This window comes from Salmo salar, chromosome 23 (assembly GCF_965601325.2).
Source record: "Salmo salar chromosome 23, fSalSal1, whole genome shotgun sequence".
Classification (NCBI taxonomy): domain Eukaryota; kingdom Metazoa; phylum Chordata; class Actinopteri; order Salmoniformes; family Salmonidae; genus Salmo; species Salmo salar.
The window spans coordinates 50168696-50193956 of record NC_138313.1 but is presented as its reverse complement, the minus strand read 5'-3'; the positions used below and the strand labels follow the sequence as shown (position 1 = coordinate 50193956).

Here is a 25261-nt window from a genome sequence, read left to right as displayed (position 1 = left end):
ATAGCCAATATCAACTGAATACATATTACTTATCATATGGCTTTACATACCCTATGCATGTACCGACTGGCACTATCACACCTGAATTATTTCTGTTGCTCATTTGACTGTTTATGGCACTTAATCATATTCCAGTTTGTCACTAGTAAGGTTACATGAACAGAATATGTTGTTTTGTTTAATCTAGACTCTCATTATTACCACGTGGTAGCTAACAGAACAGATTGTTTGAACTGGAGAGAAAAAACATTCTCAGATAATTAATGAAGCATCCATCCCGGGAGCAGCCTCCACTATTCACGGTCAGAGTAGTACCCCGGACCGAGAAGCAGACATTTTGTTAGTGCTTTGACCCCCCCCTTCTCTCCCTCCCTCCCTCCCTCCCTCCCTCCCTCCCTCCCTCCCTCCCTCCCTCCCCACCCACGTGGCCTTGATTGACAGTCTAGCTCTTGCGTAAAAACACGCTTGAAACAATCCGACCAATAGCAAGGCGAGCGAGTAAGAGTGACTTCGTAGAGATTGGACGAGGAGCTTGTAAAGTTTGTTGTAAAGGGAACCCACGTGGGTCAGAGCCGCTGTAGTTGTGAAGCTCTGTGCGAGTTCAGGCATGCGGAGCTTGTTAAAAAAAATAATTAAAAAAAATGTCATTCACTCAGATCAGATCCTGAAAAAAAAAATCAGCGACAGAGCTCAGTAACATCCAGATGTTTATATGTACACTCTGATCTATATGTTGTTAAGATGCTGGGCAATTTAGTAAACAGCAATATAATAACCTATATCCATTAGAGCAGTATTTCGATCTCAAAAAGGGGTTACTTGTCCTATTCACAGGGGGCAATTGAGAGGACTCATGAGACCATAGGCTTACTAGTAAAATGCACATGAAGAGGTACTTCAGGAGTACTCCTGGCAGAGCAAAATTCAGTTCGGTGGTTCAGTAACCGAAAAAGTTCGTGAACCAGTGTGGCCAGGAATTATTTTCCTATACAGCCTATAAGGCTAATTACGTAAATCAGGGGTTTGTAGCTATATGCACTGTAATAGGAATTCGCGAATGGTTCAATGATCATGATGAGACAACGCCTGCATAATGTTACCCACACGATGGTTACCCATTTACCCAAATGTACTATTTATATGCATCAAAAGGACATAGTTCGCCCTTCGCAGCAGAAGCAGGATAGCCTGGGTAACGTATGTTAAGCTCTCGTCCCACTCCTCCAGACCGTACCCAGGCAACGAGCAGACCTGTCTGTCCTGAACGGAGCACATATATCGCAAAATTAAAAAAATGCATGCAAAAAAAAAAGACTAAGCACATCTATAGAATATGCAGAGTAAGTATGTTGACTTTAATATTCTCGTAGTTACAATAATGTCGACACACACAATATAAAAGTAGGATAGGGCGTAAAGGATGACGTCAGATATCATTAGGTGCATTCCATTTTGACTGCACCGGCCAGCGATTTCATCACGTGACAGGAGGAAAACCGGTGAAAAATAACATTTTAAATTGTCACATGTGCTGAATGCAGACGGTGTAGACTTAACCGTGAAATGCTTGTTTAGGAACCCTTCCCAACGATGCAGAGTTTAAAAAAGTAATGATACAAAGATTGATAGTAGCAAAAGAGGAATATAAAATACACAAGATGTGGAGCTATATACAGGAAGTACCAGATCAATGTGGAGCTATATACAGGAAGTACCAGATCAATGTGGAGCTATATACAGGAAGTACCAGATCAATGTGGAGCTATATACAGGAAGTACCAGATCATTGTGGAGCTATATACAGGGAGTACCAGATCAATGAGGAGCTATATACAGGGAGTACCAGTACTAGATCATTGTTCAGAGGTACGAGGTATTTGAGGTAGATATGTACATGAAGGCAGGGTAAAGTGACTAGACATCAGGATAGATAATAATAAGGCATTTGAGGTAGATATGTACATGAAGGCAGGGTAAAGTGACTAGACATCAGGATAGATAATAACAAGAGTACAATTAGTTACAGAGTAGCAGCAGCATATGATGAGTGTAAAAGTGTGTGTGTATATGTGTTTGTGTTGTGTCAGTACGCATGTGTGTGTGTGTGTGTGTGTGTAACAGTATAGCTTCAGTCCCTCTCCTCGCCCTGAACCAGTGACCGACCCTCTGCACACAGACAACAAGTCCCCCTCGAAGCATCGTCACCCATCGCTCCACAAAAACCCGCGGCCCTTGCAGAGCAAGGGGAACAACTACTTCAAGGTCTCAGAGCGAGTGACGTCATCCGATTGAAACGCTATTAGCGCGCACCACCGCTAACTAACTAGCCATTTCACAAAAGGTTACATTTGGCTGTGTGTGTGTTTGTGTTGTCGGTATGCGTGTGTGTGTGTTATGTGTTTGTGTGTGTGTGTATATATAGCTTCGTGATATATGTAGCCTTCATGCATAGAGTCTGTGCCCAGATAATGTTGGTGCAGATAGTCCGGGTAACTATTAATGAACTATTTAAGCAGTATTTATGTCTATCTGCTTTTAAAATCCCTCCAAGGCTGTCCTTACCCTACGTCACTTCGATTTGAACCGAGTCCCTCTGACGAGATAGAACGAGAAAAAAAAAGAACGCGTCACAAAATGCTCAACGCCCCCACGTGGGGACATCGTTCTCTGATTGGCCCCCCTGAGCAATGGTACCCCGTTCAGAGCAAATCTGATTGGACAGACAGAGGCGCGCTTTCACCAGGCTGTTCAGCCCTCGTGCTGTAGACTGTGTGACACCGACGAGGGGGGGGGAGAGAGAAAAGCTTTCTGTGGATAAACGGCGATATTGTCGAAGGAGTAACTGTTACCATGTTAGCTACGCTTTTATTAAACAATTTCAACAACAACAAAACAAAAAAAAACTCTTCAAATTCGTAAGACATACTTGAGAACATACCTTGGGATTAAACAGTCATCTTTTGTCAAATAAAAACGGTTCAAAGTACGTTAGTAAAAACTAGAAGAGAAAACCCGTTTCGTCTTGAACCGGACTAAAATCCGTTGGCTAAGCTAGTCCTTCTCGAGAAGCGGGGTGCGCCGAGAGAAGATGACTGGTGTGGTTTGCGTTGATCAAGAAACCTTCTCGACACCCTTGGACGGATTTAAAAAGCGTATTTGTGTAGCGAAATATCCGTACTTTTAACATCAAATCATCTCGAGTACTAAACACACACAGGTAGGAGAAGGACAAATAAAGTCAAGACAGAGTACGTAGTTAGGTAACTTAGCTAGCTTCACGTTTAACATTTGTGGCTAGGCTAGCGCTGGGTAAACTAGCTAGCGTTTGGCTAGCTAAACAGGTTACTTACGGTTTAAGCTAGCCGTCGTTTGCTGTATCAAGTTGGGAAAGTGGAATTTACAGCCACAACCGTGGTTAAGATCGGACACACTGCTGGCTGGTGTGAAAATGTGGAACTATCTCATGTTAGCTACTGTTGGCTAGTTAATGATGATCATGTGTATTTTATTGTCCGCCTTTGTAAATACATTTCCTTTAGCCTATGACAGTTTTTGACCAAGGATTTTTATCAGCTAGTTTGGAGCTGAAAAATCTTCCTTTCCCCTGTTTTCAACCAACAGATTAAATCGTGTCATCAACGAAGGTTTTTGAGAAGGAGTTTTCTCTCTCTCTCTCTCTCTCTCTCTCTCTTCCCCCCCTCCTCCACAGACTGTTGTTGTGAGAGGAGCAGACACTGACCGTCTTCATCACCAGAGTACCCGAAGCTCACGCTTCTCCCACAAATAAACAAAGGATACATTTCAAGATGTATCCGCAGGGCCGACATCCGGTATGTTGTTGCCTCTTTTTTGTAATGTTTTATCCTTCTCTGAACACAGAATTGCATTTTATTTTTGTTTTGCACGGAGAGTCTTGCAACAATTGAGTTCTGTTCTAGCTATCTGGCTTTCAAAATATTTATTTCTTTCCACCATAATGTTGCCTTGGAACTGAAGTGACTGAAATATTATTGCCCCTCTTTACTGTAGCTAGTTACATTAACAACAATATTAGCTATCATACTCATATCAGAAGTCAAATTTGTGTGTGTCTAATGTTGTGATGTTGTTTACATGCTATATACCAACGTAAACAAAACCTTAAAGTGACATCTGCTTTGAATTCCAAAGGTAAAAAAAAAAAAGTGTTTTAGACCAAACCCCTCTCTTCTCTGGCACTGTCAGCCCATCCATCCATGCATAGTAAAGCACTGTGAATGTGATGGTGTTTATGCGGCGCTGTGAATGTGATGGTGTTTATGCTCAGCATTACAAGGGCTGCACGTCTGGAGCTAGTTGTAAAATCTCACTCCCTCCTTTTGTCAGAACGCTACTGTTGGCATAGCTACTGCAGTAGCTAGGAGTGTTATGTTAGCTACTCCAGATGGACCTATACACAAACACTCATATAATCTGGAACACAATAATAGCTAGATCTATGAATGAAATCCTGTGTTCACATAGTGTTTCAGAGTAGAAGTCCAGATCTAGAATCAGTTTTGCCTTTCATTATGAATTCTATTACATGGACTGGGGGGGGGGGGGACCTGATACTAGATCTGAGACACTATGAGCACTGTTCCAGAGTGCCAAACAGCAGACACTGTGGAATACACATTTGATGCATCCTACCCATCCAATATGAAATACTGATGCCCCATCTAATCTACAAGAAACTGTAACACAGGCTGACAAGTCTAGTGTCAAAAATACACATGTCTTGCCCTAATGATGAGCTGAAATATATAGATGCGTCCTGTCCTAATGATGAGCTGAAATATATAGATGTGTCCTGTCCTAATGATGAGCTGAAATATCTAGATGCGTCCTGTCCTAATGATGAGCTGAAATATATAGATGTGTCCTGTCCTAATGATGAGCTGAAATATCTAGATGTGTCCTGTCCTAATGATGAGCTGAAATATATAGATGTGTCCTGTCCTAATGATGAGCTGAAATATATAGATGTGTCCTGTCCTAATGATGAGCTGAAATATATAGATGTGTCCTGTCCTAATGATGAGCTGAAATATATAGATGTGTCCTGTCCTAATGATGAGCTGAAATATATAGATGTGTCATGTCCTAATGATGAGCTGAAATATATAGATGTGTCCTGTCCTAATGATGAGCTGAAATATATAGATATGTCCTGTCCTAATGATGAGCTGAAATATATAGATGTGTCCTGTCCTAATGATGAGCTGAAATATATGCACATGTCCTGTCCTAATGATGAGCTGAAATATATAGATGCGTCCTGTCCTAATGATGAGCTGAAATATATAGATGTGTCCTGTCCTAATGATGAGCTGAAATATAGCCTATTGATTTCAATAAATGTGAAGACTAAACAAGATCAAACTTGTATTTCTTGCATGTGCATCATATCGCTCCTTTCTAATGATTTCATCTGACGATGTGATGTTCTCGCCTTGTTGTTTCAGGCACCTGGACATGGTCAGCCGGGTCAGCCTGGGTTCAAGTTCACCGTAGCAGAGTCCTGCGACAGGATCAAAGACGAGTTTCAGTTCCTGCAGGCCCAGTATCACAGGTAACTAGTCAGTTCTATGCAGGCCCAATATCTGGGGTAACTAGTCAGTTCCTGCAGGCCCAGTATCACAGGTAACTAGTCAGTTCTATGCAGGCCCAGTATCACAGGTAACTAGTCAGTTCTATGCAGGCCCAGTATCACAGGTAACTAGTCAGTTCTATGCAGGCCCAGTATCACAGGTAACTAGTCAGTTCTATGCAGGCCCAATATCTGGGGTAACTAGTCAGTTCTATGCAGGCCCAATATCTGGGGTAACTAGTCAGTTCCTGCAGGCCCAGTATCACAGGTAACTAGTCAGTTCTATGCAGGCCCAATATCTGGGGTAACTAGTCAGTTCTATGCAGGCCCAATATCTGGGGTAACTAGTCAGTTCTATGCAGGCCCAATATCTGGGGTAACTAGTTAGTTCTATGCAGGCCCAATATCACAGGTAACTAGTCAGTTCTATGCAGGCCCAATATCTGGGGTAACTAGTCAGTTCTATGCAGGCCCAATATCTGGGGTAACTAGTCAGTTCTATGCAGGCCCAATATCTGGGGTAACTAGTCAGTTCTATGCAGGCCCAATATCTGGGGTAACTAGTCAGTTCTATGCAGGCCCAATATCTGGGGTAACTAGTCAGTTCTATGCAGGCCCAATATCTGGGGTAACTAGTTAGTTCCTACAGGCCCAATATCACAGGTAACTAGTTAGTTCCTACAGGCCCAATATCTGGGGTAACTAGTTAGTTCCTACAGGCCCAATATCACAGGTAACTAGTTAGTTCCTACAGGCCCAATATCTGGGGTAACTAGTCAGTTCTATGCAGGCCCAATATCTGGGGTAACTAGTCAGTTCTATGCAGGCCCAATATCTGGGGTAACTAGTTAGTTCCTACAGGCCCAATATCACAGGTAACTAGTTAGTTCCTACAGGCCCAATATCTGGGGTAACTAGTCAGTTCTATGCAGGCCCAATATCTGGGGTAACTAGTCAGTTCTATGCAGGCCCAATATCTGGGGTAACTAGTCAGTTCTATGCAGGCCCAATATCTGGGGTAACTAGTTAGTTCCTACAGGCCCAATATCACAGGTAACTAGTTAGTTCCTACAGGCCCAATATCTGGGGTAACTAGTTAGTTCCTACAGGCCCAATATCACAGGTAACTAGTTAGTTCCTACAGGCCCAATATCTGGGGTAACTAGTTAGTTCCTACAGGCCCAATATTGTGGGTAACTAGTCAGTTCCACGCAAGCCCAATATCTGGGGTAACTGGTCACATATAACCCTATAATATGTTTAGGCTGTCCAGGGCTTTGCAGTACAACCATTCTACTAGCATATGTGTCTAAATATTTTTGAGGTGCTGCCTAGAATTTTAAAATTTAGGAGCACCAGTGTGCCTAGAAACACATCAACCAGATGATTTACTGCACTGTACAGCAGCCCGCTGAGAGAAAACACTAAGTGTAGAATCACGTCCGTCATGCTTGCGCCATTACTTCAAAGAGAGAAAAAAAAAACGGCTTATTACCTCAAATAATTTTTCATTGTGCTCCTAAATTTATTCTGTGTACTCCCTTAAATCGTTCAACTTAGGGGTACACGTCAGCGTCGAGTTCCGACGTCATCCCAACTGAATTCGCTACATATGTGATATCGTTTTAGATGCTAGTCTATCAATATGGACAAAGCTTGGGACAAAATCTTCACCGTGGTAAATGTCCCTTACAGACAGACACTGAATGTGATTTTGATTTGAACATAGCGCTTCATATATCTGGCTCTGCTTATTTATTTGCAAACTCATCTAAAGTAGTGTACTATAATAGGGAATAGGGCCCTAGTCTAAAGTAGTGCACTATATAGGGAATAGGGCTCTGGTCTAAAGTAGTGCACTATATAGGGAATAGGGCTCTGGTCTAAAGTAGTGCACTATATAGGGAATAGGGCTCGGGTCCAAAGTAGTGTACTATATAGGGAATAGGGCTCTGGTCTAAAGTAGTGCACTAAATAGGGAATAGGGCCCTGGTCTAAAGTAGTGTACTATATATAGGGAATAGGGCTCTGGTCTAAAGTAGTGCACTATATATAGGGAATAGGGCTCTGGTCTAAAGTAGTGCACTATATAGGGAATAGGGCCCTGGTCTAGTCAAAGGTAGTGCACTATATAGGGAATAGGGCTCTGGTCTAAAGTAGTGTACTATATAGGGAATAGGGCTTTGGTCTAAAGTAGTGCACTATATAGGGAATAGGGCTCTGGTCTAAAGTAGTGCACTATATAGGGAATAGGGCTCTGGTCTAAAGTAGTGCACTATATAGGGAATAGGGCTCTGGTCTAAAGTAGTGTACTATATAGGGAATAGGGCTTTGGTCTAAAGTAGTGCACTATATAGGGAATAGGGCTCTGGTCTAAAGTAGTGCACTATATAGGGAATAGGGCTCTGGTCTAAAGTAGTGCACTATATAGGGAATAGGGCTCTGGTCTAAAGTAGTGCACTATATAGGGAATAGGGCTCTGGTCTAAAGTAGTGCACTATATAGGGAATAGGGCTCGGGTCCAAAGTAGTGTACTATATAGGGAATAGGGCTCTGGTCTAAAGTAGTGTACTATATAGGGAATAGGGCTTTGGTCTAAAGTAGTGCACTATATAGGGAATAGGGCTCTGGTCTAAAGTAGTGTACTATATAGGGAATAGGGCTCTGGTCTAAAGTAGTGCACTATATAGGGAATAGGGTTCCATTGAGGACAATCTGCTGTGCCGGCCTCTTCAATAAATCACTGTCAGTCAGTCTAGTTTATAAACACTTTACCACATTGTTGCATTTGTCAACTTCAGCACCTTTGGTTATTCCCCTCTGAAACATCAACAACATTGAGCAGGAGAAACATGAGGCTAATTAACTGTCCTAATTTATTCCCTATATAGTGCACTACTTTAGACCAGAGCCCTATTCCCTATATAGTGCACTACTTTAGACCAGAGCCCTATTCCCTATATAGTGCACTACTTTAGACCAGAGCCCTATTCCCTATATAGTGCACTACTTTAGACCAAAGCCCTATTCCCTATATAGTGCACTACTTTAGACCAGAGCCCTATTCCCTATATAGTGCACTACTTTAGACCAGAGCCCTATTCCCTATATAGTGCACTACTTTAGACCAAAGCCCTATTCCCTATATAGTGCACTACTTTAGACCAGAGCCCTATTCCCTATATAGTACACTACTTTGGACCCGAGCCCTATTCCCTATATAGTACACTACTTTGGACCCGAGCCCTATTCCCTATATAGTGCACTACTTTGGACCAGAGCCAATTGGAATAGGGTATCATTGGGGAGGGATCCAGAGAGACGCCTGTAAATTGACACCTTGTCTCCCTTTTTTTAAAGTCTTAAGGTGGAGTACGACAAGCTCTCCAATGAGAAGACAGAGATACAGCGCCACTATGTCATGGTAAGAGTATGGGTACAATAGGAGATAATTAAGGGTTTGAATGAACAGGCTTGTACAGGGATTATCTTCACCTCTGGGCTTCATGTACCTGTCTGTGCTTCTTAGGTGGGGTTGTGTGTGTGTGTGTGTGTGTGTGTGTGTGTGTTGTACATGTGGTTGATAGGTGTGTGTGTTGTTGTACATGTGGTTGATAGGTGTGTGTGTGGGTGTCTCATACCTCAAATCAAACGTTATTTGTCACATGGGCCGAATACAACAGGTGTAGACCTTACAGTGAAATGCTTACTTACAAGCTCTAACCAATAATGCTTTAAGACATTTTAAGAAAATAAGTGTTAAGTAAAAAATTAAAAGTAACAAATAATTAAAGAGCAGCAGTAAAATAACAATAGTGAGTCTATATACAGGGGGTACCGGTACAGAGTCAATGTGGAGGCTATATACAGGGGGTACCGGTACAGAGTCAATGTGGAGTCTATATACAGGGGGTACCGGTACAGAGTCAATGTGGAGGCTATATACAGGGGGTACCGGTACAGAGTCAATGTGGAGGCTATATACAGGGGGGTACCGGTACAGAGTCAATGTGGAGGCTATATACAGGGGGTACCGGTACAGAGTCAATGTGGAGGCTATATACAGGGGGTACAGGTACAGAGTCAATGTGGAGGCTATATACAGGGTATTACGGTACAGAGTCAATGTGGAGGCTATATACAGGGGGTACCGGTACAGAGTCAATGTGGAGGCTATATACAGGGGGGTACCGGTACAGAGTCAATGTGGAGGCTATATACAGGGGGTACCGGTACAGAGTCAATGTGGAGGCTATATACAGGGGGTACCGGTACAGAGTCAATGTGGAGGCTATATACAGGGGGGTACCGGTACAGAGTCAATGTGGAGGCTATATACAGGGGGGTACCGGTACAGAGTCAATGTGGAGGCTATATACAGGGGGTACCGGTACAGAGTCAATGTGGAGGCTATATACAGGGGTTACCGGTACAGAGTCAATGTGGCGGCTATATACAGGGGGTACCGGTACAGAGTCAATGTGGAGGCTATATACAGGGGGTACCGGTACAGAGTCAATGTGGAGGCTATATACAGGGGGGTACCGGTACAGAGTCAATGTGGAGGCTATATACAGGGGGTACCGGTACAGAGTCAATGTGGAGGCTATATACAGGGGGTACAGGTACAGAGTCAATGTGGAGGCTATATACAGGGTATTACGGTACAGAGTCAATGTGGAGGCTATATACAGGGGGTACCGGTACAGAGTCAATGTGGAGGCTATATACAGGGGGGTACCGGTACAGAGTCAATGTGGAGGCTATATACAGGGGGTACCGGTACAGAGTCAATGTGGAGGCTATATACAGGGGGTACCGGTACAGAGTCAATGTGGAGGCTATATACAGGGGGGTACCGGTACAGAGTCAATGTGGAGGCTATATACAGGGGGGTACCGGTACAGAGTCAATGTGGAGGCTATATACAGGGGGTACCGGTACAGAGTCAATGTGGAGGCTATATACAGGGGGTACCGGTACAGAGTCAATGTGGAGGCTATATACAGGGTGTTACGGTACAGAGTCAATGTGGAGGCTATATACAGGGGGTACCGGTACAGAGTCAATGTGGAGGCTATATACAGGAGGTACCGGTACAGAGTCAATGTGGAGGCTATATACAGGGGGGGTACCGGTACAGAGTCAATGTGGAGGCTATATACAGGGGGTACCGGTACAGAGTCAATGTGGAGGCTATATACAGGGGGTACCGGTACAGAGTCAATGTGGAGGCTATATACAGGGGGTACCGGTACAGAGTCAATGTGGAGGCTATATACAGGGGGGTACCGGTACAGAGTCAATGTGGAGGCTATATACAGGGGGTACCGGTACAGAGTCAATGTGGAGGCTATATACAGGGGGTACCGGTACAGAGTCAATGTGGAGGCTATATACAGGAGGTACCGGTACAGAGTCAATGTGGAGGCTATATACAGGGGGGTACCGGTACAGAGTCAATGTGGAGGCTATATACAGGGGGTACCGGTACAGAGTCAATGTGGAGGCTATATACAGGGGGTACCGGTACAGAGTCAATGTGGAGGCTATATACAGGGGGTACCGGTACAGAGTCAATGTGGAGGCTATATACAGGGGTTACCGGTACAGAGTCAATGTGGCGGCTATATACAGGGGGTACCGGTACAGAGTCAATGTGGAGGCTATATACAGGGGGTACCGGTACAGAGTCAATGTGGAGGCTATATACAGGGGGGTACCGGTACAGAGTCAATGTGGCGGCTATATACAGGGTGTTATGGTACAGAGTCAATGTGGAGGCTATATACAGGGGGTACCGGTACAGAGTCAATGTGGAGGCTATATACAGGGTGTTACGGTACAGAGTCAATGTGGAGGCTATATACAGGGGGTACCGGTACAGAGTCAATGTGGAGGCTATATACAGGAGGTACCGGTACAGAGTCAATGTGGAGGCTATATACAGGGGGGTACCGGTACAGAGTCAATGTGGAGGCTATATACAGGGGGGTACCGGTACAGAGTCAATGTGGAGGCTATATACAGGGGGTACCGGTACAGATTCAATGTGGAGGCTATATACAGGGGGTACCGGTACAGAGTCAATGTGGAGGCTATATACAGGGGGTACCGGTACAGAGTCAATGTGGAGGCTATATACAGGGGGTACCGGTACAGAGTCAATGTGGCGGCTATATACAGGGGGTACCGGTACAGAGTCAATGTGGCGGCTATATACAGGGGGTACCGGTACAGAGTCAATGTGGAGGCTATATACAGGGGGTACCGGTACAGAGTCAATGTGGAGGCTATATACAGGGGGTACCGGTACAGAGTCAATGTGGAGGCTATATACAGGGGTTACCGGTACAGAGTCAATGTGGCGGCTATATACAGGGGGTACCGGTACAGAGTCAATGTGGAGGCTATATACAGGGGGTACCGGTACAGAGTCAATGTGGAGGCTATATACAGGGGGGTACCGGTACAGAGTCAATGTGGCGGCTATATACAGGGTGTTATGGTACAGAGTCAATGTGGAGGCTATATACAGGGGGTACCGGTACAGAGTCAATGTGGAGGCTATATACAGGGGGTACCGGTACAGAGTCAATGTGGAGGCTATATACAGGGGGTACCGGTACAGAGTCAATGTGGAGGCTATATACAGGGGGTACCGGTACAGAGTCAATGTGGAGGCTATATACAGGGGGTACCGGTACAGAGTCAATGTGGAGGCTATATACAGGGGGTACCGGTACAGAGTCAATGTGGAGGCTATATACAGGGGTTACCGGTACAGAGTCAATGTGGAGGCTATATACAGGGGGTACCGGTACAGAGTCAATGTGGAGGCTATATACAGGGGGTACCGGTACAGAGTCAATGTGGAGGCTATATACAGGGGGGTACCGGTACAGAGTCAATGTGGCGGCTATATACAGGGTGTTATGGTACAGAGTCAATGTGGAGGCTATATACAGGGGGTACCGGTACAGAGTCAATGTGGAGGCTATATACAGGGGGTACTGGTACAGAGTCAATGTGGAGGCTATATACAGGGGGTACTGGTACAGAGTCAATGTGGAGGCTATATACAGGGGGTACTGGTACAGAGTCAATGTGGAGGCTATATACAGGGGGTACCGGTACAGAGTCAATGTGGAGGCTATATACAGGGGGTACCGGTACAGAGTCAATGTGGAGGCTATATACAGGGGGTACCGGTACAGAGTCAATGTGGAGGCTATATACAGGGGGTACCGGTACAGAGTCAATGTGGCGGCTATATACAGGGGGTACCGGTACAGAGTCAATGTGGAGGCTATATACAGGGGGTACCGGTACAGAGTCAATGTGGAGGCTATATACAGGGGGTACCGGTACAGAGTCAATGTGGAGGCTATATACAGGGGGTACCGGTACAGAGTCAATGTGGAGGCTATATACAGGGGTTACCGGTACAGAGTCAATGTGGAGGCTATATACAGGGGGTACCGGTACAGAGTCAATGTGGAGGCTATATACAGGGGGTACCGGTACAGAGTCAATGTGGAGGCTATATACAGGGGGGTACCGGTACAGAGTCAATGTGGCGGCTATATACAGGGTGTTATGGTACAGAGTCAATGTGGAGGCTATATACAGGGGGTACCGGTACAGAGTCAATGTGGAGGCTATATACAGGGGGTACCGGTACAGAGTCAATGTGGAGGCTATATACAGGGGGTACCGGTACAGAGTCAATGTGGAGGCTATATACAGGGGGTACCATTACAGAGTCAATGTGGAGGCTATATACAGGGGGTACCGGTACAGAGTCAATGTGGAGGCTATATACAGGGGGTACCATTACAGAGTCAATGTGGAGGCTATATACAGGGGGTACCAGAGTCAATGTGGAGGCTATATACAGGGGGTACCAGAGTCAATGTGGATGGGCACCGGTTAGTTGAAGTAATTGAGGTAGTATGTACATGTAGGTAGAGTTAACGTGACTATGCATAGATGATAAACAGAGAGTAGCAGCAGCGTAAAAGAGGGGTCTGGGAAGCCCTTTGAGTAGCTGTTCAGGAGTGTTATGTCTTGGGGGTAGAAGCTGTTAAGAAGCCTTTTAGACCTAGACTTGGTGCTCCGGTACCGCCCGCCATGCAGTAGCTGGTTGATAGGGGCGTGTGCTGTTTCTGTGGTTGATAGGGGCGTGTGTTGTTGATAGGGGCGTGTGTTGTTGATAGGGGCGTGTGTTGTTTCTGTGGTTGATAGGGACGTGTGTTGTTTCTGTGGTTGATAGGGACGTGTGTTGTTTCTGTGGTTGATAGGGGCGTGTGTTGTTTCTGTGGTTGATAGGGACGTGTGTTGTTTCTGTGGTTGATAGGGGCGTGTGTTGTTTCTGTGGTTGATAGGGGCGTGTGTTGTTTCTGTGGTTGATAGGGGCGTGTGTTGTTTCTGTGGTTGATAGGGACGTGTGTTGTTTCTGTGGTTGATAGGGACGTGTGTTGTTTCTGTGGTTGATAGGGACCTGTGTTGTTTCTGTGGTTGATAGGGACCTGTGTTGTTTCTGGTTGATAGGGGTGTGTGTTGTTTCTGTGGTTGATAGGGACGTGTGTTGTTTCTGTGGTTGATAGGGGCGTGTGTTGTTTCTGTGGTTGATAGGGGCGTGTGTTGTTTCTGTGGTTGATAGGGGCGTGTGTTGTTTCTGTGGTTGATGGGGACGTGTGTTGTTTCTGTGGTTGATAGGGGCGTGTGTTGTTTCTGTGGTTGATAGGGACGTGTGTTGTTTCTGTGGTTGATAGGGACGTGTGTTGTTTCTGTGGTTGATAGGGGCGTGTGTTGTTTCTGGTTGATAGGGGTGTGTGTTGTTTCTGTGGTTGATAGGGGCGTGTGTTGTTTCTGTGGTTGATAGGGGCGTGTGTTGTTTCTGTGGTTGATAGGGACGTGTGTTGTTTCTGTGGTTGATAGGGACGTGTGTTGTTTCTGTGGTTGATAGGGACCTGTGTTGTTTCTGTGGTTGATAGGGACCTGTGTTGTTTCTGGTTGATAGGGGTGTGTGTTGTTTCTGTGGTTGATAGGGACCTGTGTTGTTTCTGGTTGATAGGGGCGTGTGTTGTTTCTGTGGTTGATACAGTTGAAGTCGGAAGTTTACATACACTTAGGTTGGAGTCATTAAAACTTGTTTTTCAACCACTCCACAAATTTCCTCTTAACAAACTATAGTTTTGGCAAGTCGGTTAAGACATCTACTTTGTGCATGACACAAGTAATTTTTCCAACAATTGTGTACAGACAGATTATGTCACTTAAAATTCACTGTATCACAGTTCCAGTGGGTCAGAAGTTTACATACACTAAGTTGACTGTGCCTTTAAACAGCTTGGAACATTCCAGAAAATGTCATGGCTTTAGAAGCTTCTGTTAGGCTAATTGACATCATTTGAGTCAATTGGAGGTGTACCTGTGGATGTATTTCAAGGCCTACCTTCAAACTCAGTGCCTCTTTGCTTGACATCATGGGAAAATCATAAGAAATCAGCCAAGACCTCAGGAAAACAATTGTAGACCTCCACAAGTCTGGTTCATCCTTGGCAGCAATTTCCAAATGCCTGAAGGTACCACGCCCATCTGTACAAACAATAGTACGCAAGTATAAACACCATGGGACCACGCAGCCATCATACCGTTCAGGAAGGAGACGCATTCTGTCTCCTAGAGATGAACGTACTTTGGTGCGAAAAGTGCAAATCAATCCCAGAACAGTTTGGTTTGGTTGGGTTTAACGACCTGTGTCCAGTTCATTAGAAACCAAACATGACAATTAGAAAAATAAATCACGGGAGTTTTTTTAGCAAGAATAAAGGCGACTTCTGATTTGTAAGACATGTATAAATGCAAAAGATACCATTTAATAAGAATGGGCTAGAAGTGTCTTATATGTTGACCTACCGAGTGGCTAGGACAGGCAAGCCCCATAATATTGTGAAGGACTTAATTCTTCCTGCTGGGACAGTTCTGGGGAAAAGGCCAACAAAAACTATACAGACAATGCCTTCATCAAACAACACTGTTTCACTAAGCATCAGTGACATGGCTGGAGACATTTTGAAACAATTACTGCTTCGCATACAAGCCAGTGAATTCTATGCGTTACAGCTGGATGAGTCAGAAGTGGCGGGCGTGGCACAGCTCCTGGTATATGTCCGTTATGTTTATGGGGGGTCAATTAAGGAAGACATCCTCTTCTAACAAACCACTGGAAACCAGGACAACAGGAGAGGATATTTTTTTAAGTACTGGACAGCTTTGTGACATTAAATGGACTTTGGTGGTCAAGATGTGTTGGTATCTGTACTGATGGCGCAAAAGCCATGACAGGGAGACATAGTGGAGTGGTAACGCGCCTGCAAGCAGTTGCTCCCGACGCCACTTGGGTCCACTGCAGTATCCACCGAGAGGCTCTTCCTGCCAAGGGAATGCCTGACAGCTTGAAAGACGTTTTGGACACTACAGTGAAAATGGTTAACTTTGTTATTAAAGCAATGCCCCTTGAAGTCTCGTGTATTTTCTGCATTATGCAATGATATGGGCAGCGACCATGTAACGCTTTTACAACATACAGAAGTGTGCTGGTTATTAAGGGGTAAAGTATTGACACGTTTTTTTAAATTGAGAGACGAGCTTAAAGTTTTCTTTACAGACCATCATTTTCACTTGTCTGACCGCTCGCACGATGACGAGTTCCTCACACGACTGGTCTATCTGGGTGACTGTGTGTGGAAAATGATTTAAGACTGAGACTCTCTCCAATACAACCCAACATTGCGGAGTTATGTGCATCCTTTCAAGCACACCCTTCTCATTACCCTGTGGTGAGTTATTCACAATTTTCGATGAACAAATAAGGTTTTATATGTAAGATGGCTAAATAAAGAGTTTGTGTGTGTGTGTGGCAGGCGTATAATGATGGCAACAACAACAAAATGGTTGAATGTTTGAAGGGATACGGGACTATGGGAACCACTGGTCTAGAAGAACACACAGAAATGTCTATTTGCTCAGTTTAACTATGTTGCTCTGTTCTCCTATGATACCTCAGGCAGGCGTGTGAGTGACATGTAATCCATCGAGACCACAGGCAGCTGCGGTCAGAGACTCAGGGGGGGGTCAGAAATGGCTTTCCTGTGTGTGTGTGTGTGTGTGTGTGTGTGTGTGTGTGTGTGTGTGTGTGTGTGTGTGTGTGTGTGTGTGTGTGTGTGTGTGTGTGTGTGTGTGTGTGTGTGTGGTGTGTGTGTGTCTGTGCAATTACTTTGAGAAGCTCAATGTACTATTCAGTCCATTAGCTTCTTCCAAAATGACCTTTTGAACCAAGACAAGACGAGGAGAGAGCTGGTATGTCTGATAGCAGATCAGAGAGACACTGGCCAATACCTGGTGTAACCTGATTCCTTAAACAGACATACCGGCTTGTTCCCCAAATGGCAACCTATTCCCTATATAGTGCGCTACTGTAATGGGCAATAGGGTACCATTTCCCCTGTCAAAAGTAGTGCACTACTGTAATGGGCAATAGAGTACCATTTCCCCTGTCAAAAGTAGTGCACTACTGTATGGGCAATAGGGTACCATTTTCCGTGTCAAAAGTAGTACACTACTGTATGGGCAATAGGGTACCATTTCCCCTGTCAAAAGTAGTGCACTACTGTAATGGGCAATAGAGTACCATTTCCCCTGTCAAAAGTAGTGCACTACTGTATGGGCAATAGGGTACCATTTTCCGTGTCAAAAGTAGTACACTACTGTATGGGCAATAGGGTACCATTTCCCGTGTCAAAAGTAGTGTACTACTGTATGGGCAATAGGGTACCATTTCCCCTGTCAAAAGTAGTGCACTACTGCATGGGCAATAGAGTACAATTTTCCGTGTCAAAAGTACTACACTACTGTATGGGCAATAGGGTACCATTTCCCCTGTCAAAAGTAGTGCACTACTGTATGGGCAATAGGGTACCATTTTCCGTGTCAAAAGTAGTACACTACTGTATGAGCTATAGGGTACCATTTCATTTAGAGATTGACAGCACTGTGCTAGGCTAACCCCTGCTGCCTTCCTCTCTCTACATTTATATTGAAATGGTTACCTAGCCTGCTCCCTCCCTCACTACACAATGCTGCTCTGTTGTTTTAATCTGTCGTTTCCGTCCTCGTCCCTGCTCTGTCGTTTCCGTCCTCGTCCCTGCTCTGTCGTTTCCGTCCTCGTCCCTGCTCTGTCGTTTCCGTCCTCGTCCCTGCTCTGTCGTTTCCGTCCTCGTCCCTGCTCTGTCGTTTCCGTCCTCGTCCCTGCTCTGTCGTTTCCGTCCTCGTCCCTGCTCTGTCGTTTCCGTCCTCGTCCCTGCTCTGTCGTTTCCGTCCTCGTCCCTGCTCTGTCGTTTCCGTCCTCGTCCCTGCTCTGTCGTTTCCGTCCTCGTCCCTGCTTTGTCGTTTCCGTCCTCGTCCCTGCTCTGTCGTTTCCGTCCTCGTCCCTGCTTTGTCGTTTCCGTCCTCGTCCCTGCTCTGTCGTTTCCGTCCTCGTCCCTGCTCTGTCGTTTTCGTCCCTGCTCTGCTATTGGTTTAGGCCCCATCCCTGCTCTCCTGCTTACCTGGGGATAACAGAATACAAGAACCAACTGATTCCATCATCACAACACAACAGAACTATGTCAGAACTACAAATTCTTCAGCAGGGGTTCGCAATCTGTTTGGCTCCGAGACCCACCAATTGAGGTGTCTTTTGAGTCACGAGACGACCCACCATAAGTGTTGAGTGGTGAATTAACACACAGATCAAATAAAAAGTTTAAACTAGCATTTTTTTAAAGATCTGTTTTCCACAAACTATAAAAAAAAATAAAAAAAATATATAAGACATATAATTACAGTTGAATTCATAATGCAGCTGTGCTGCTGTCAGTAGTTGTTTCAGGCTGTTGGTTATGTGTCCGTTAATACAGGAGGTGTACATTTTTGTCTTTTTTTACACTGTCGGTCAAAAGTTTTAGAACACCTACTCATTCAAGGGTTTTTCTTAATTTTTTACTGTTTTCTACATTGTAGAATAATAGTGAAGACATCAAAACTATGAAATAACACATATGGAATAATTTAGTAACCAAAGAAGTGTTAAACAATTCTAAATATATTTTTTTTATTTGAATTTCTTCAAAGTAGCCACCCTTTGCCTTGATGACAGCTTTGCACTCTCTTGGTATTCTCTCAACCAGCTTCAAGAGGTAGTCACCTGGAATGCATTTCAATTAACAGGTGTGGCGCCTTAAGTTAATTTGTGGAATTTCTTTCCTTCTTAATGCGTTTGAGCCAATCAGTTGTCTTGTGACAAGGTAGGGGTGGTATACAGAAGATAGCCCTATTTGGTAAAAGACCAAGTCCATATTATGGCAAGAACAGCAAAGAGAAACGACAGTCCATCATTACTTTAAGACATGAAAGTCAGTCAAAACGGAAAATTAAGAACTTTGTTTCTTCAAGTGCAGTCGTAAAAACCAAGCGTTATGATAAAACTGGCTCTCATGAGGACCGCCACAGGAAAGGAAGACCCAGAGTTACCTCTGCTGCAGAGGATAAGTTCATTAGATTTACCAGCCTCAGGAATTGCAGCCGAAATAAATGCTTCACAGAGTTCAAGTAACAGACACATCTCAACATCAACTGTTCAGAGGAGACTGCGTGAATAAGGCCTTCATGGTCGAATTGCTGCAAAGAAACCACTACTAAAGGACACCAATAATAAGAAGAGAAATTTGTCCTTTGGTCTGGAGTCCAAATGAGAGATTTTTGGTTCCAGCCGCCGTGTCTTTGTGAGACGCGGTGTGGGTGAACGTAAGATCTCTGCATGTGTATGTCCCACCGTGAAGCATGGAGGAGGAAGTGTGGGGGTGCTTTTCTGGTGACACTGTCTGTGATTTATTTAGAATTCAAGGTACACTTAACCAGCATGGCTACCACAGCATTCTGCAGCGATACGCCATCCCATCTGGTTTGGGTTTAGTGGGACTATCATTTGTTTTCAACAGGACAATGACCCAACACACCTCCAGACTGTGTAAGGGCTATTTTACTAAGAAGGAGAGTGATGGAGTGCTGCATCAGATGACCTGGCCTCCACAATCGCCCAACACACCTCCAGGCTGTGTAAGAGCTATTTTACTAAGAAGGAGAGTGATGGAGTGCTGCATCAGATAACCTGGCCTCCACAATCACCTGACCTCAACCAATTTGAGGTGGTTTGGGATGAGTCGGACAGCAGAGTGAAGTAAAAGCAGCCAACAAGTGCTCAGCATATGTGGGAACTCCTTCAAGACTGTTGGAAAATCATTCCAGATGAAGCTGTTTGAGAGATCAGCAAGCGTGTGCAAAGCTGTTATCAAGGCAAAGAGTGGCTATTTGAAGAATCTCAAATGTACAATATATTTTGATTTGTTTAACACTTTTTTGGGGGTTACTACATGATGGTACCATGTGTAGTGTGGTACCATGTGTAGTGTGCTGTAGGGAATATGGTGCCATGTGTAGTGTGGTGCCATGTGTAGTGTGCTGTAGGGAATATGGTGCCATGTGTGGTGCCATGTGTAGTGTGGTGCCATGTATGGTGTGCTGTAGGGAATATGGTGCCATGTGTAGTGTGGTGCCATGTGTAGTGTGCTGTAGGGAATATGGTGCCATGTGTAGTGTGGTGCCATGTGTAGTGTGGTGCCATGTGTAGTGTGCTGTAGGGAATATGGTGCCATGTGTGGTGCCATGTGTAGTGTGGTGCCATGTGTGGTGTGCTGTAGGGAATATGGTGCCATGTGTAGTGTGGTGCCATGTGTAGTGTGCTGTAGGGAATATGGTGCCATGTGTGGTGCCATGTGTAGTGTGGTGCCATGTGTAGTGTGCTGTAGGGAATATGGTGCCATGTGTAGTGTGGTGCCATGTGTGGTGTGCTGTAGGGAATATGGTGCCATGTGTAGTGTGGTGCCATGTGTAGTGTGGTGCCATGTGTAGTGTGCTGTAGGGAATATGGTGCCATGTGTAGTGTGGTGCCATGTGTAGTGTGGTGCCATGTGTAGTGTGCTGTAGGGAATATGGTGCCATGTGTAGTGTGCTGTAGGGAATATGGTGCCATGTGTAGTGTGGTGCCATGTGTAGTGTGCTGTAGGGAATATGGTGCCATGTGTGGTGCCATGTGTAGTGTGCTGTAGGGAATATGGTGCCATGTGTAGTGTGCTGCCACGCCATTTTCATATTGGTTTAGGTAAAATAATATTTTCGTCAAAATAATCATGATTTTTTTCCTCTTCTGTTGCAGTATTACGAGATGTCCTATGGGCTCAACATAGAGATGCAGAAACAGGTATGTTACCATCACTACCACTCCTTTGTCTGCCAGGGATTACATACAGTAACAATGTATACTCGCTGTATGTATGCTGGATCACAGTGTCTGCTTATTTGGCTGACTTTTTCCACGTTTTGTTGGTTTTTATTTAACCTTTATTTAACTTGGCAAGTCAGATAAGAACAAATTCTTATTTACAATGACGGCCTACCAGGGAACAGTGGGTTATTGCACTTTGACATTATGGACATTACAGATTTGTACCTTGTCAGCTCGGGGATTCGAACTTGCAACCTTTCGATTTCTAGTCCAATGCTCTAACCACTAGGCTACCCTGCCACCCCAGTCTGAATTTAAAATGGATTACATTTAGTGTCACTGGTCCACACACAATACCCCATAATGTCAAAGTGGAATTATGTTTTTAGACATTTTTACAAATTCATTAAAAATGAAAAGCTGAAATGTCTTGAGTCAGTAATTATTCAACCCCTTTGTTTTATCAAGCCAAAATAAGTTCAGCAGTAAACATGTGCTTAACAAGTCACACAATATGTTGCCTGGACTCACTCTGTGTGCAATAATAGTGTTTAACATGATTTATGAATGACTACCTCATATCTGTATCCCACACATACAATTATCTGTAAGGTCTCTCAGTCCTGCAGTGAATTTCAAACACAGATTCAACCACAAAGACCAGGGAGGTTTTCCAATGCCTTGCAAAGAAGGGCACCTATTGGTAGATGGGTAAAAAATTTTAAAGCAGACATTTGAATATCCCTTTGAGCACGGTGAAGTTATTAATTACACTTTGGATGGTGTATCAATACACCCAGTCACTACAAAGATACAGTTGTCATTCCTAACTCAGTTGCCGGAGAGGAAGGAAACCGCTCAGGGATTTCACCATGAGGCCAATGGTGACTTTCAAAGAGTTAGAGTTTAATGGCTGTGATTGGAGAAAACCGAGGATGGATCAACAACATTGTAGTTACTCACAATACTAACCTAAATGACAGAGTGAAAAGAAGGAAGCCTGTACAGAATAAACATTTCTCAAAACTTGCATCCTTGTTTGCAACGAGGCACTAAAGTAAAACTGCAAAACAATGTGGCAAAGAAATTAACTCTTTGTCCAGAATACAAAGTGTTATGTTTGGGGAAAACACAACCCATCACTGAGTACCACTCTTCATATGGTTCTGTCTGCTTTCCAACACACACTGGGAGTCAAATTCACCTTTCAGCATGACACCAAAACCACAAGGCCAAATATACACTGGAGTTACTTACCAAGATCACATTGAATGTTTCTGAGTTGATTAGTTACAGTTTTAACTAGGGATACACTATATATCGGTGAACAAATCGGAATCGGACGATATTTGCTAAAAATGTCAACATCGGTAACGTCCCGATGTCTGTCTAGTTTAACGCCGACGTGCAAAACCGATGTCAAAGCTGACGTGCATACCTCTATAACGTAGGTTCATGACGTAAAGACGCCACGTAAAGTGTGGCGCTACACGTGCAACACAGCATTCCTAACCTAGCCCACAATGTCTGCTGTGTGGAATCGAACAGTCATTTGAAGAGTAAGAAAACTCAAAGGCGAAATCCATTAACGCCAACATAATTTAATTCATTGCCCTTGACAATCAACCGTTCTCTGATGTTGGCTTTCACCGATTTGGTGAAAGCACCGGTACACTTTATTTTTATTTTTCGATACTATTTTTCAGATGTTACCCTACCAGAGTTACACACTATTGTTGAAGCTCACATCCATGAGCTACTTGCTATGGGCGTCACTGCTATTAGTTTCAAGACTGACATTTGGACCAGCGACATCAGCCCAATGAACATGCTGAGTCTGACAGCACAGTGGGTCGCCTAGGATTTCAGACTGAGGAATGTCGTATTGCATGCTCATGAATATGCTGTTTGTCATACCGCTGCTGCCATTTCAATGGCATTTGAGAACATGTTTGAAAGTTGGAAACATGAACACATTAGCCAGCTCCATTCGAACAACTGACTGGAGAAATAAGCTCATCAACTGTGCCTGTAGCAGACGTGATACCCTCTGTCATGGCATTGAAACACCTGCTCAACAAAACTGACAGGGATGTAAACAAATGCACAGAATTTGAGAAGATTTATGTGTGTGTGTGTGCAACATTTCTGTGATCTTTTTTTTTCCCAGCTCATGAAACATGGGACAAACACTTTACATGTTACGTTTTATATTTTTGTCCAGTGTAGTATTCTAATCCCTAATTCTAACGCCACCGATTTTGTCACGACAATGGATTGCCCATTCTGACTTCGCCAGTGCCAAGCTAACCAGTTAGCTAGCAGCTAGTGTGTGACATTAGTGCTGACTAATATCTATGGAGTGAAGATGGCCCTTTTTCCCGACGAGGTGGATGTTTTTACTGGCCCACATTGGCGAATTAAACAGTTGCCCTTGACAACAGTTTGCCCCAGGAAGCAAAACTGCCCACGCAGGCTGTGAACAAGCGATTCGGTGGCATTCTCTCATTACTGTGTCGCCACCATGCTCAATGCTATGTACAGTTGAGGTTGGAAGTATACATACACCTTAGCCAAATACATTTAAAGTCAGTTTTTCACAATTCCTGACATTTAATCCTAGTAAGAATTCCCTGTTTTAGGTCATTTAGGATCACCACTTTATTTTAAGAATGTGAAATGTCAGAATAACAGAGAGAATGATTTATTTCAGCTTTTATTTATTTCATCACATTCCCAGTGGGTCAGAAGTTTACATGCACTCAATTAGTATTTGGTATCATTGCCTTTAAATTGTTTAACTTGGGTCAAACGTTTCAGGTAGCCTTCCACGAGCTTCCCACAATAAGTTGGGTGAATTTTGACCCATTCCTCCTGACAGAGCTGGTGTAACTGAGTCAGGTTTCTAGGCCTCCTTGCTCGCACACGCTTTTTCAGTTTTGCCCACAAATGTTCTATAGGATTGAAGTCAGGGCTTTGTGATGGCCACTCCAATACCTTGACTTTGTTGTCCTTAAGCCATTTTTCTACAACTTTGGAAGTCTGCTTGGGGTCATTGTCCATTTGGAAGACCCATTTGCAACCAAGCTTTAACTTCCTGACTGATGTCTTGAGATGTTGCTTCAATATATCCACATAATTTTCCTCACTCATGATGCCATCTATTTTGTGAAGTGCACCAGTCCCTCCAGTAGCAAATCACCCCCACAACATGATTCTGCCACCCCCGTGCTTCACGGTTGGGATGGTGTTCTTCGACTTGTAAAATATTGGATATTGGTATCGGCCAAAAATGTCATATCGATGCATCATTAGTTTTCACTTAAAATTGGCTTGAAAATCAATGACATGACTTGAAAATGGCTGTCTATCAATGATCAACAACCAACTTGACAGAGCTCGTCAGAGAATTAAAAAAATAATAATGTGCAAATATTGTACAATCCAGGTGTGTAAAGCTCTTAGACTTACCCAGAAAGACTCTAACATGGGTGTGAATACTTCTGGAAATTAGGTATTTCTGTATTTCATTTTCAATAAATTTGAGAAGTAAAAATCTAAACTTGATTTCACTTTGTCGTTATGGGATATTGTGTGTTGATGGTTGCTGAATTTTTTTGGCGGATTTAATCAATTTTGAATTCCGGCTGTAACTCAGAAATGTGGAATAAGTCAAGGGGTATGAATACTTTCTGAAGGCATTATATAGTAGTGCCTTCAGAATAGTACCTCAGAGCTTCTCTGGGTAAGAGAAGATGGTCTCCGTGTCAGTGGGCAGCCTCAGAGGAGCAGAGGGAGGAACGGGAGAGGGAAGAGGGAGGAACGGGAGAGGGAAGAGGGAGAAATGGGAGAGGGAAGAGGGAGGAACGGGAGAGGGAGGAACGGGAGAGGGGAGACGGAGGAACGGGAGAGGGAGGAACGGGAGAGGGAGGAACGGGAGCGGGAGGAACGGGAGAGGGGAGAGGGAGGAACGGGAGAGGGAAGAGGGAGAAACGGGAGAGGGAAGGGGAGAGGGAGGAACTGGAGAGGGAAGGGGAGAGGGAGGAACGGGAGAGGGAAGAGGGAGGAACGGGAGAGGGAGGAACTGGAGAGGGAAGAGGGAGGAACGGGAGAGGGAAGGGGAGAGGGAGGAACGGGAGAGGGAAGAGGGAGGAACGGGAGAGGGAGGAACTGGAGAGGGAAGAGGGAGGAACGGGAGAGGGAGGAACGGGAGAGGGAGGAACGGGAGACATTCTTGTGTTGTGAGCTGAGCTGGGAATCAG

General features: G+C 44.5%; 1 protein-coding gene across 1 annotated transcript in view; it reads left to right on the top strand.

Moving 5' to 3' along the window:
- Positions 1-2775: 2775 nt before the first annotated feature.
- Positions 2776-25261, top strand: part of tle3a (TLE family member 3, transcriptional corepressor a) — a 110670-nt gene continuing 88184 nt past the window's right edge. Inside the window, exons 1-5 of the mRNA XM_082968208.1 lie at positions 2776-3217; positions 3622-3830; positions 5487-5593; positions 8972-9035; positions 20931-20975. Of these exons, the coding sequence (XP_082824334.1) occupies positions 3807-3830; positions 5487-5593; positions 8972-9035; positions 20931-20975 (240 nt within the window). The 5' untranslated portion in view covers positions 2776-3217; positions 3622-3806. The remainder of the gene's footprint in view (positions 3218-3621; positions 3831-5486; positions 5594-8971; positions 9036-20930; positions 20976-25261) is intronic.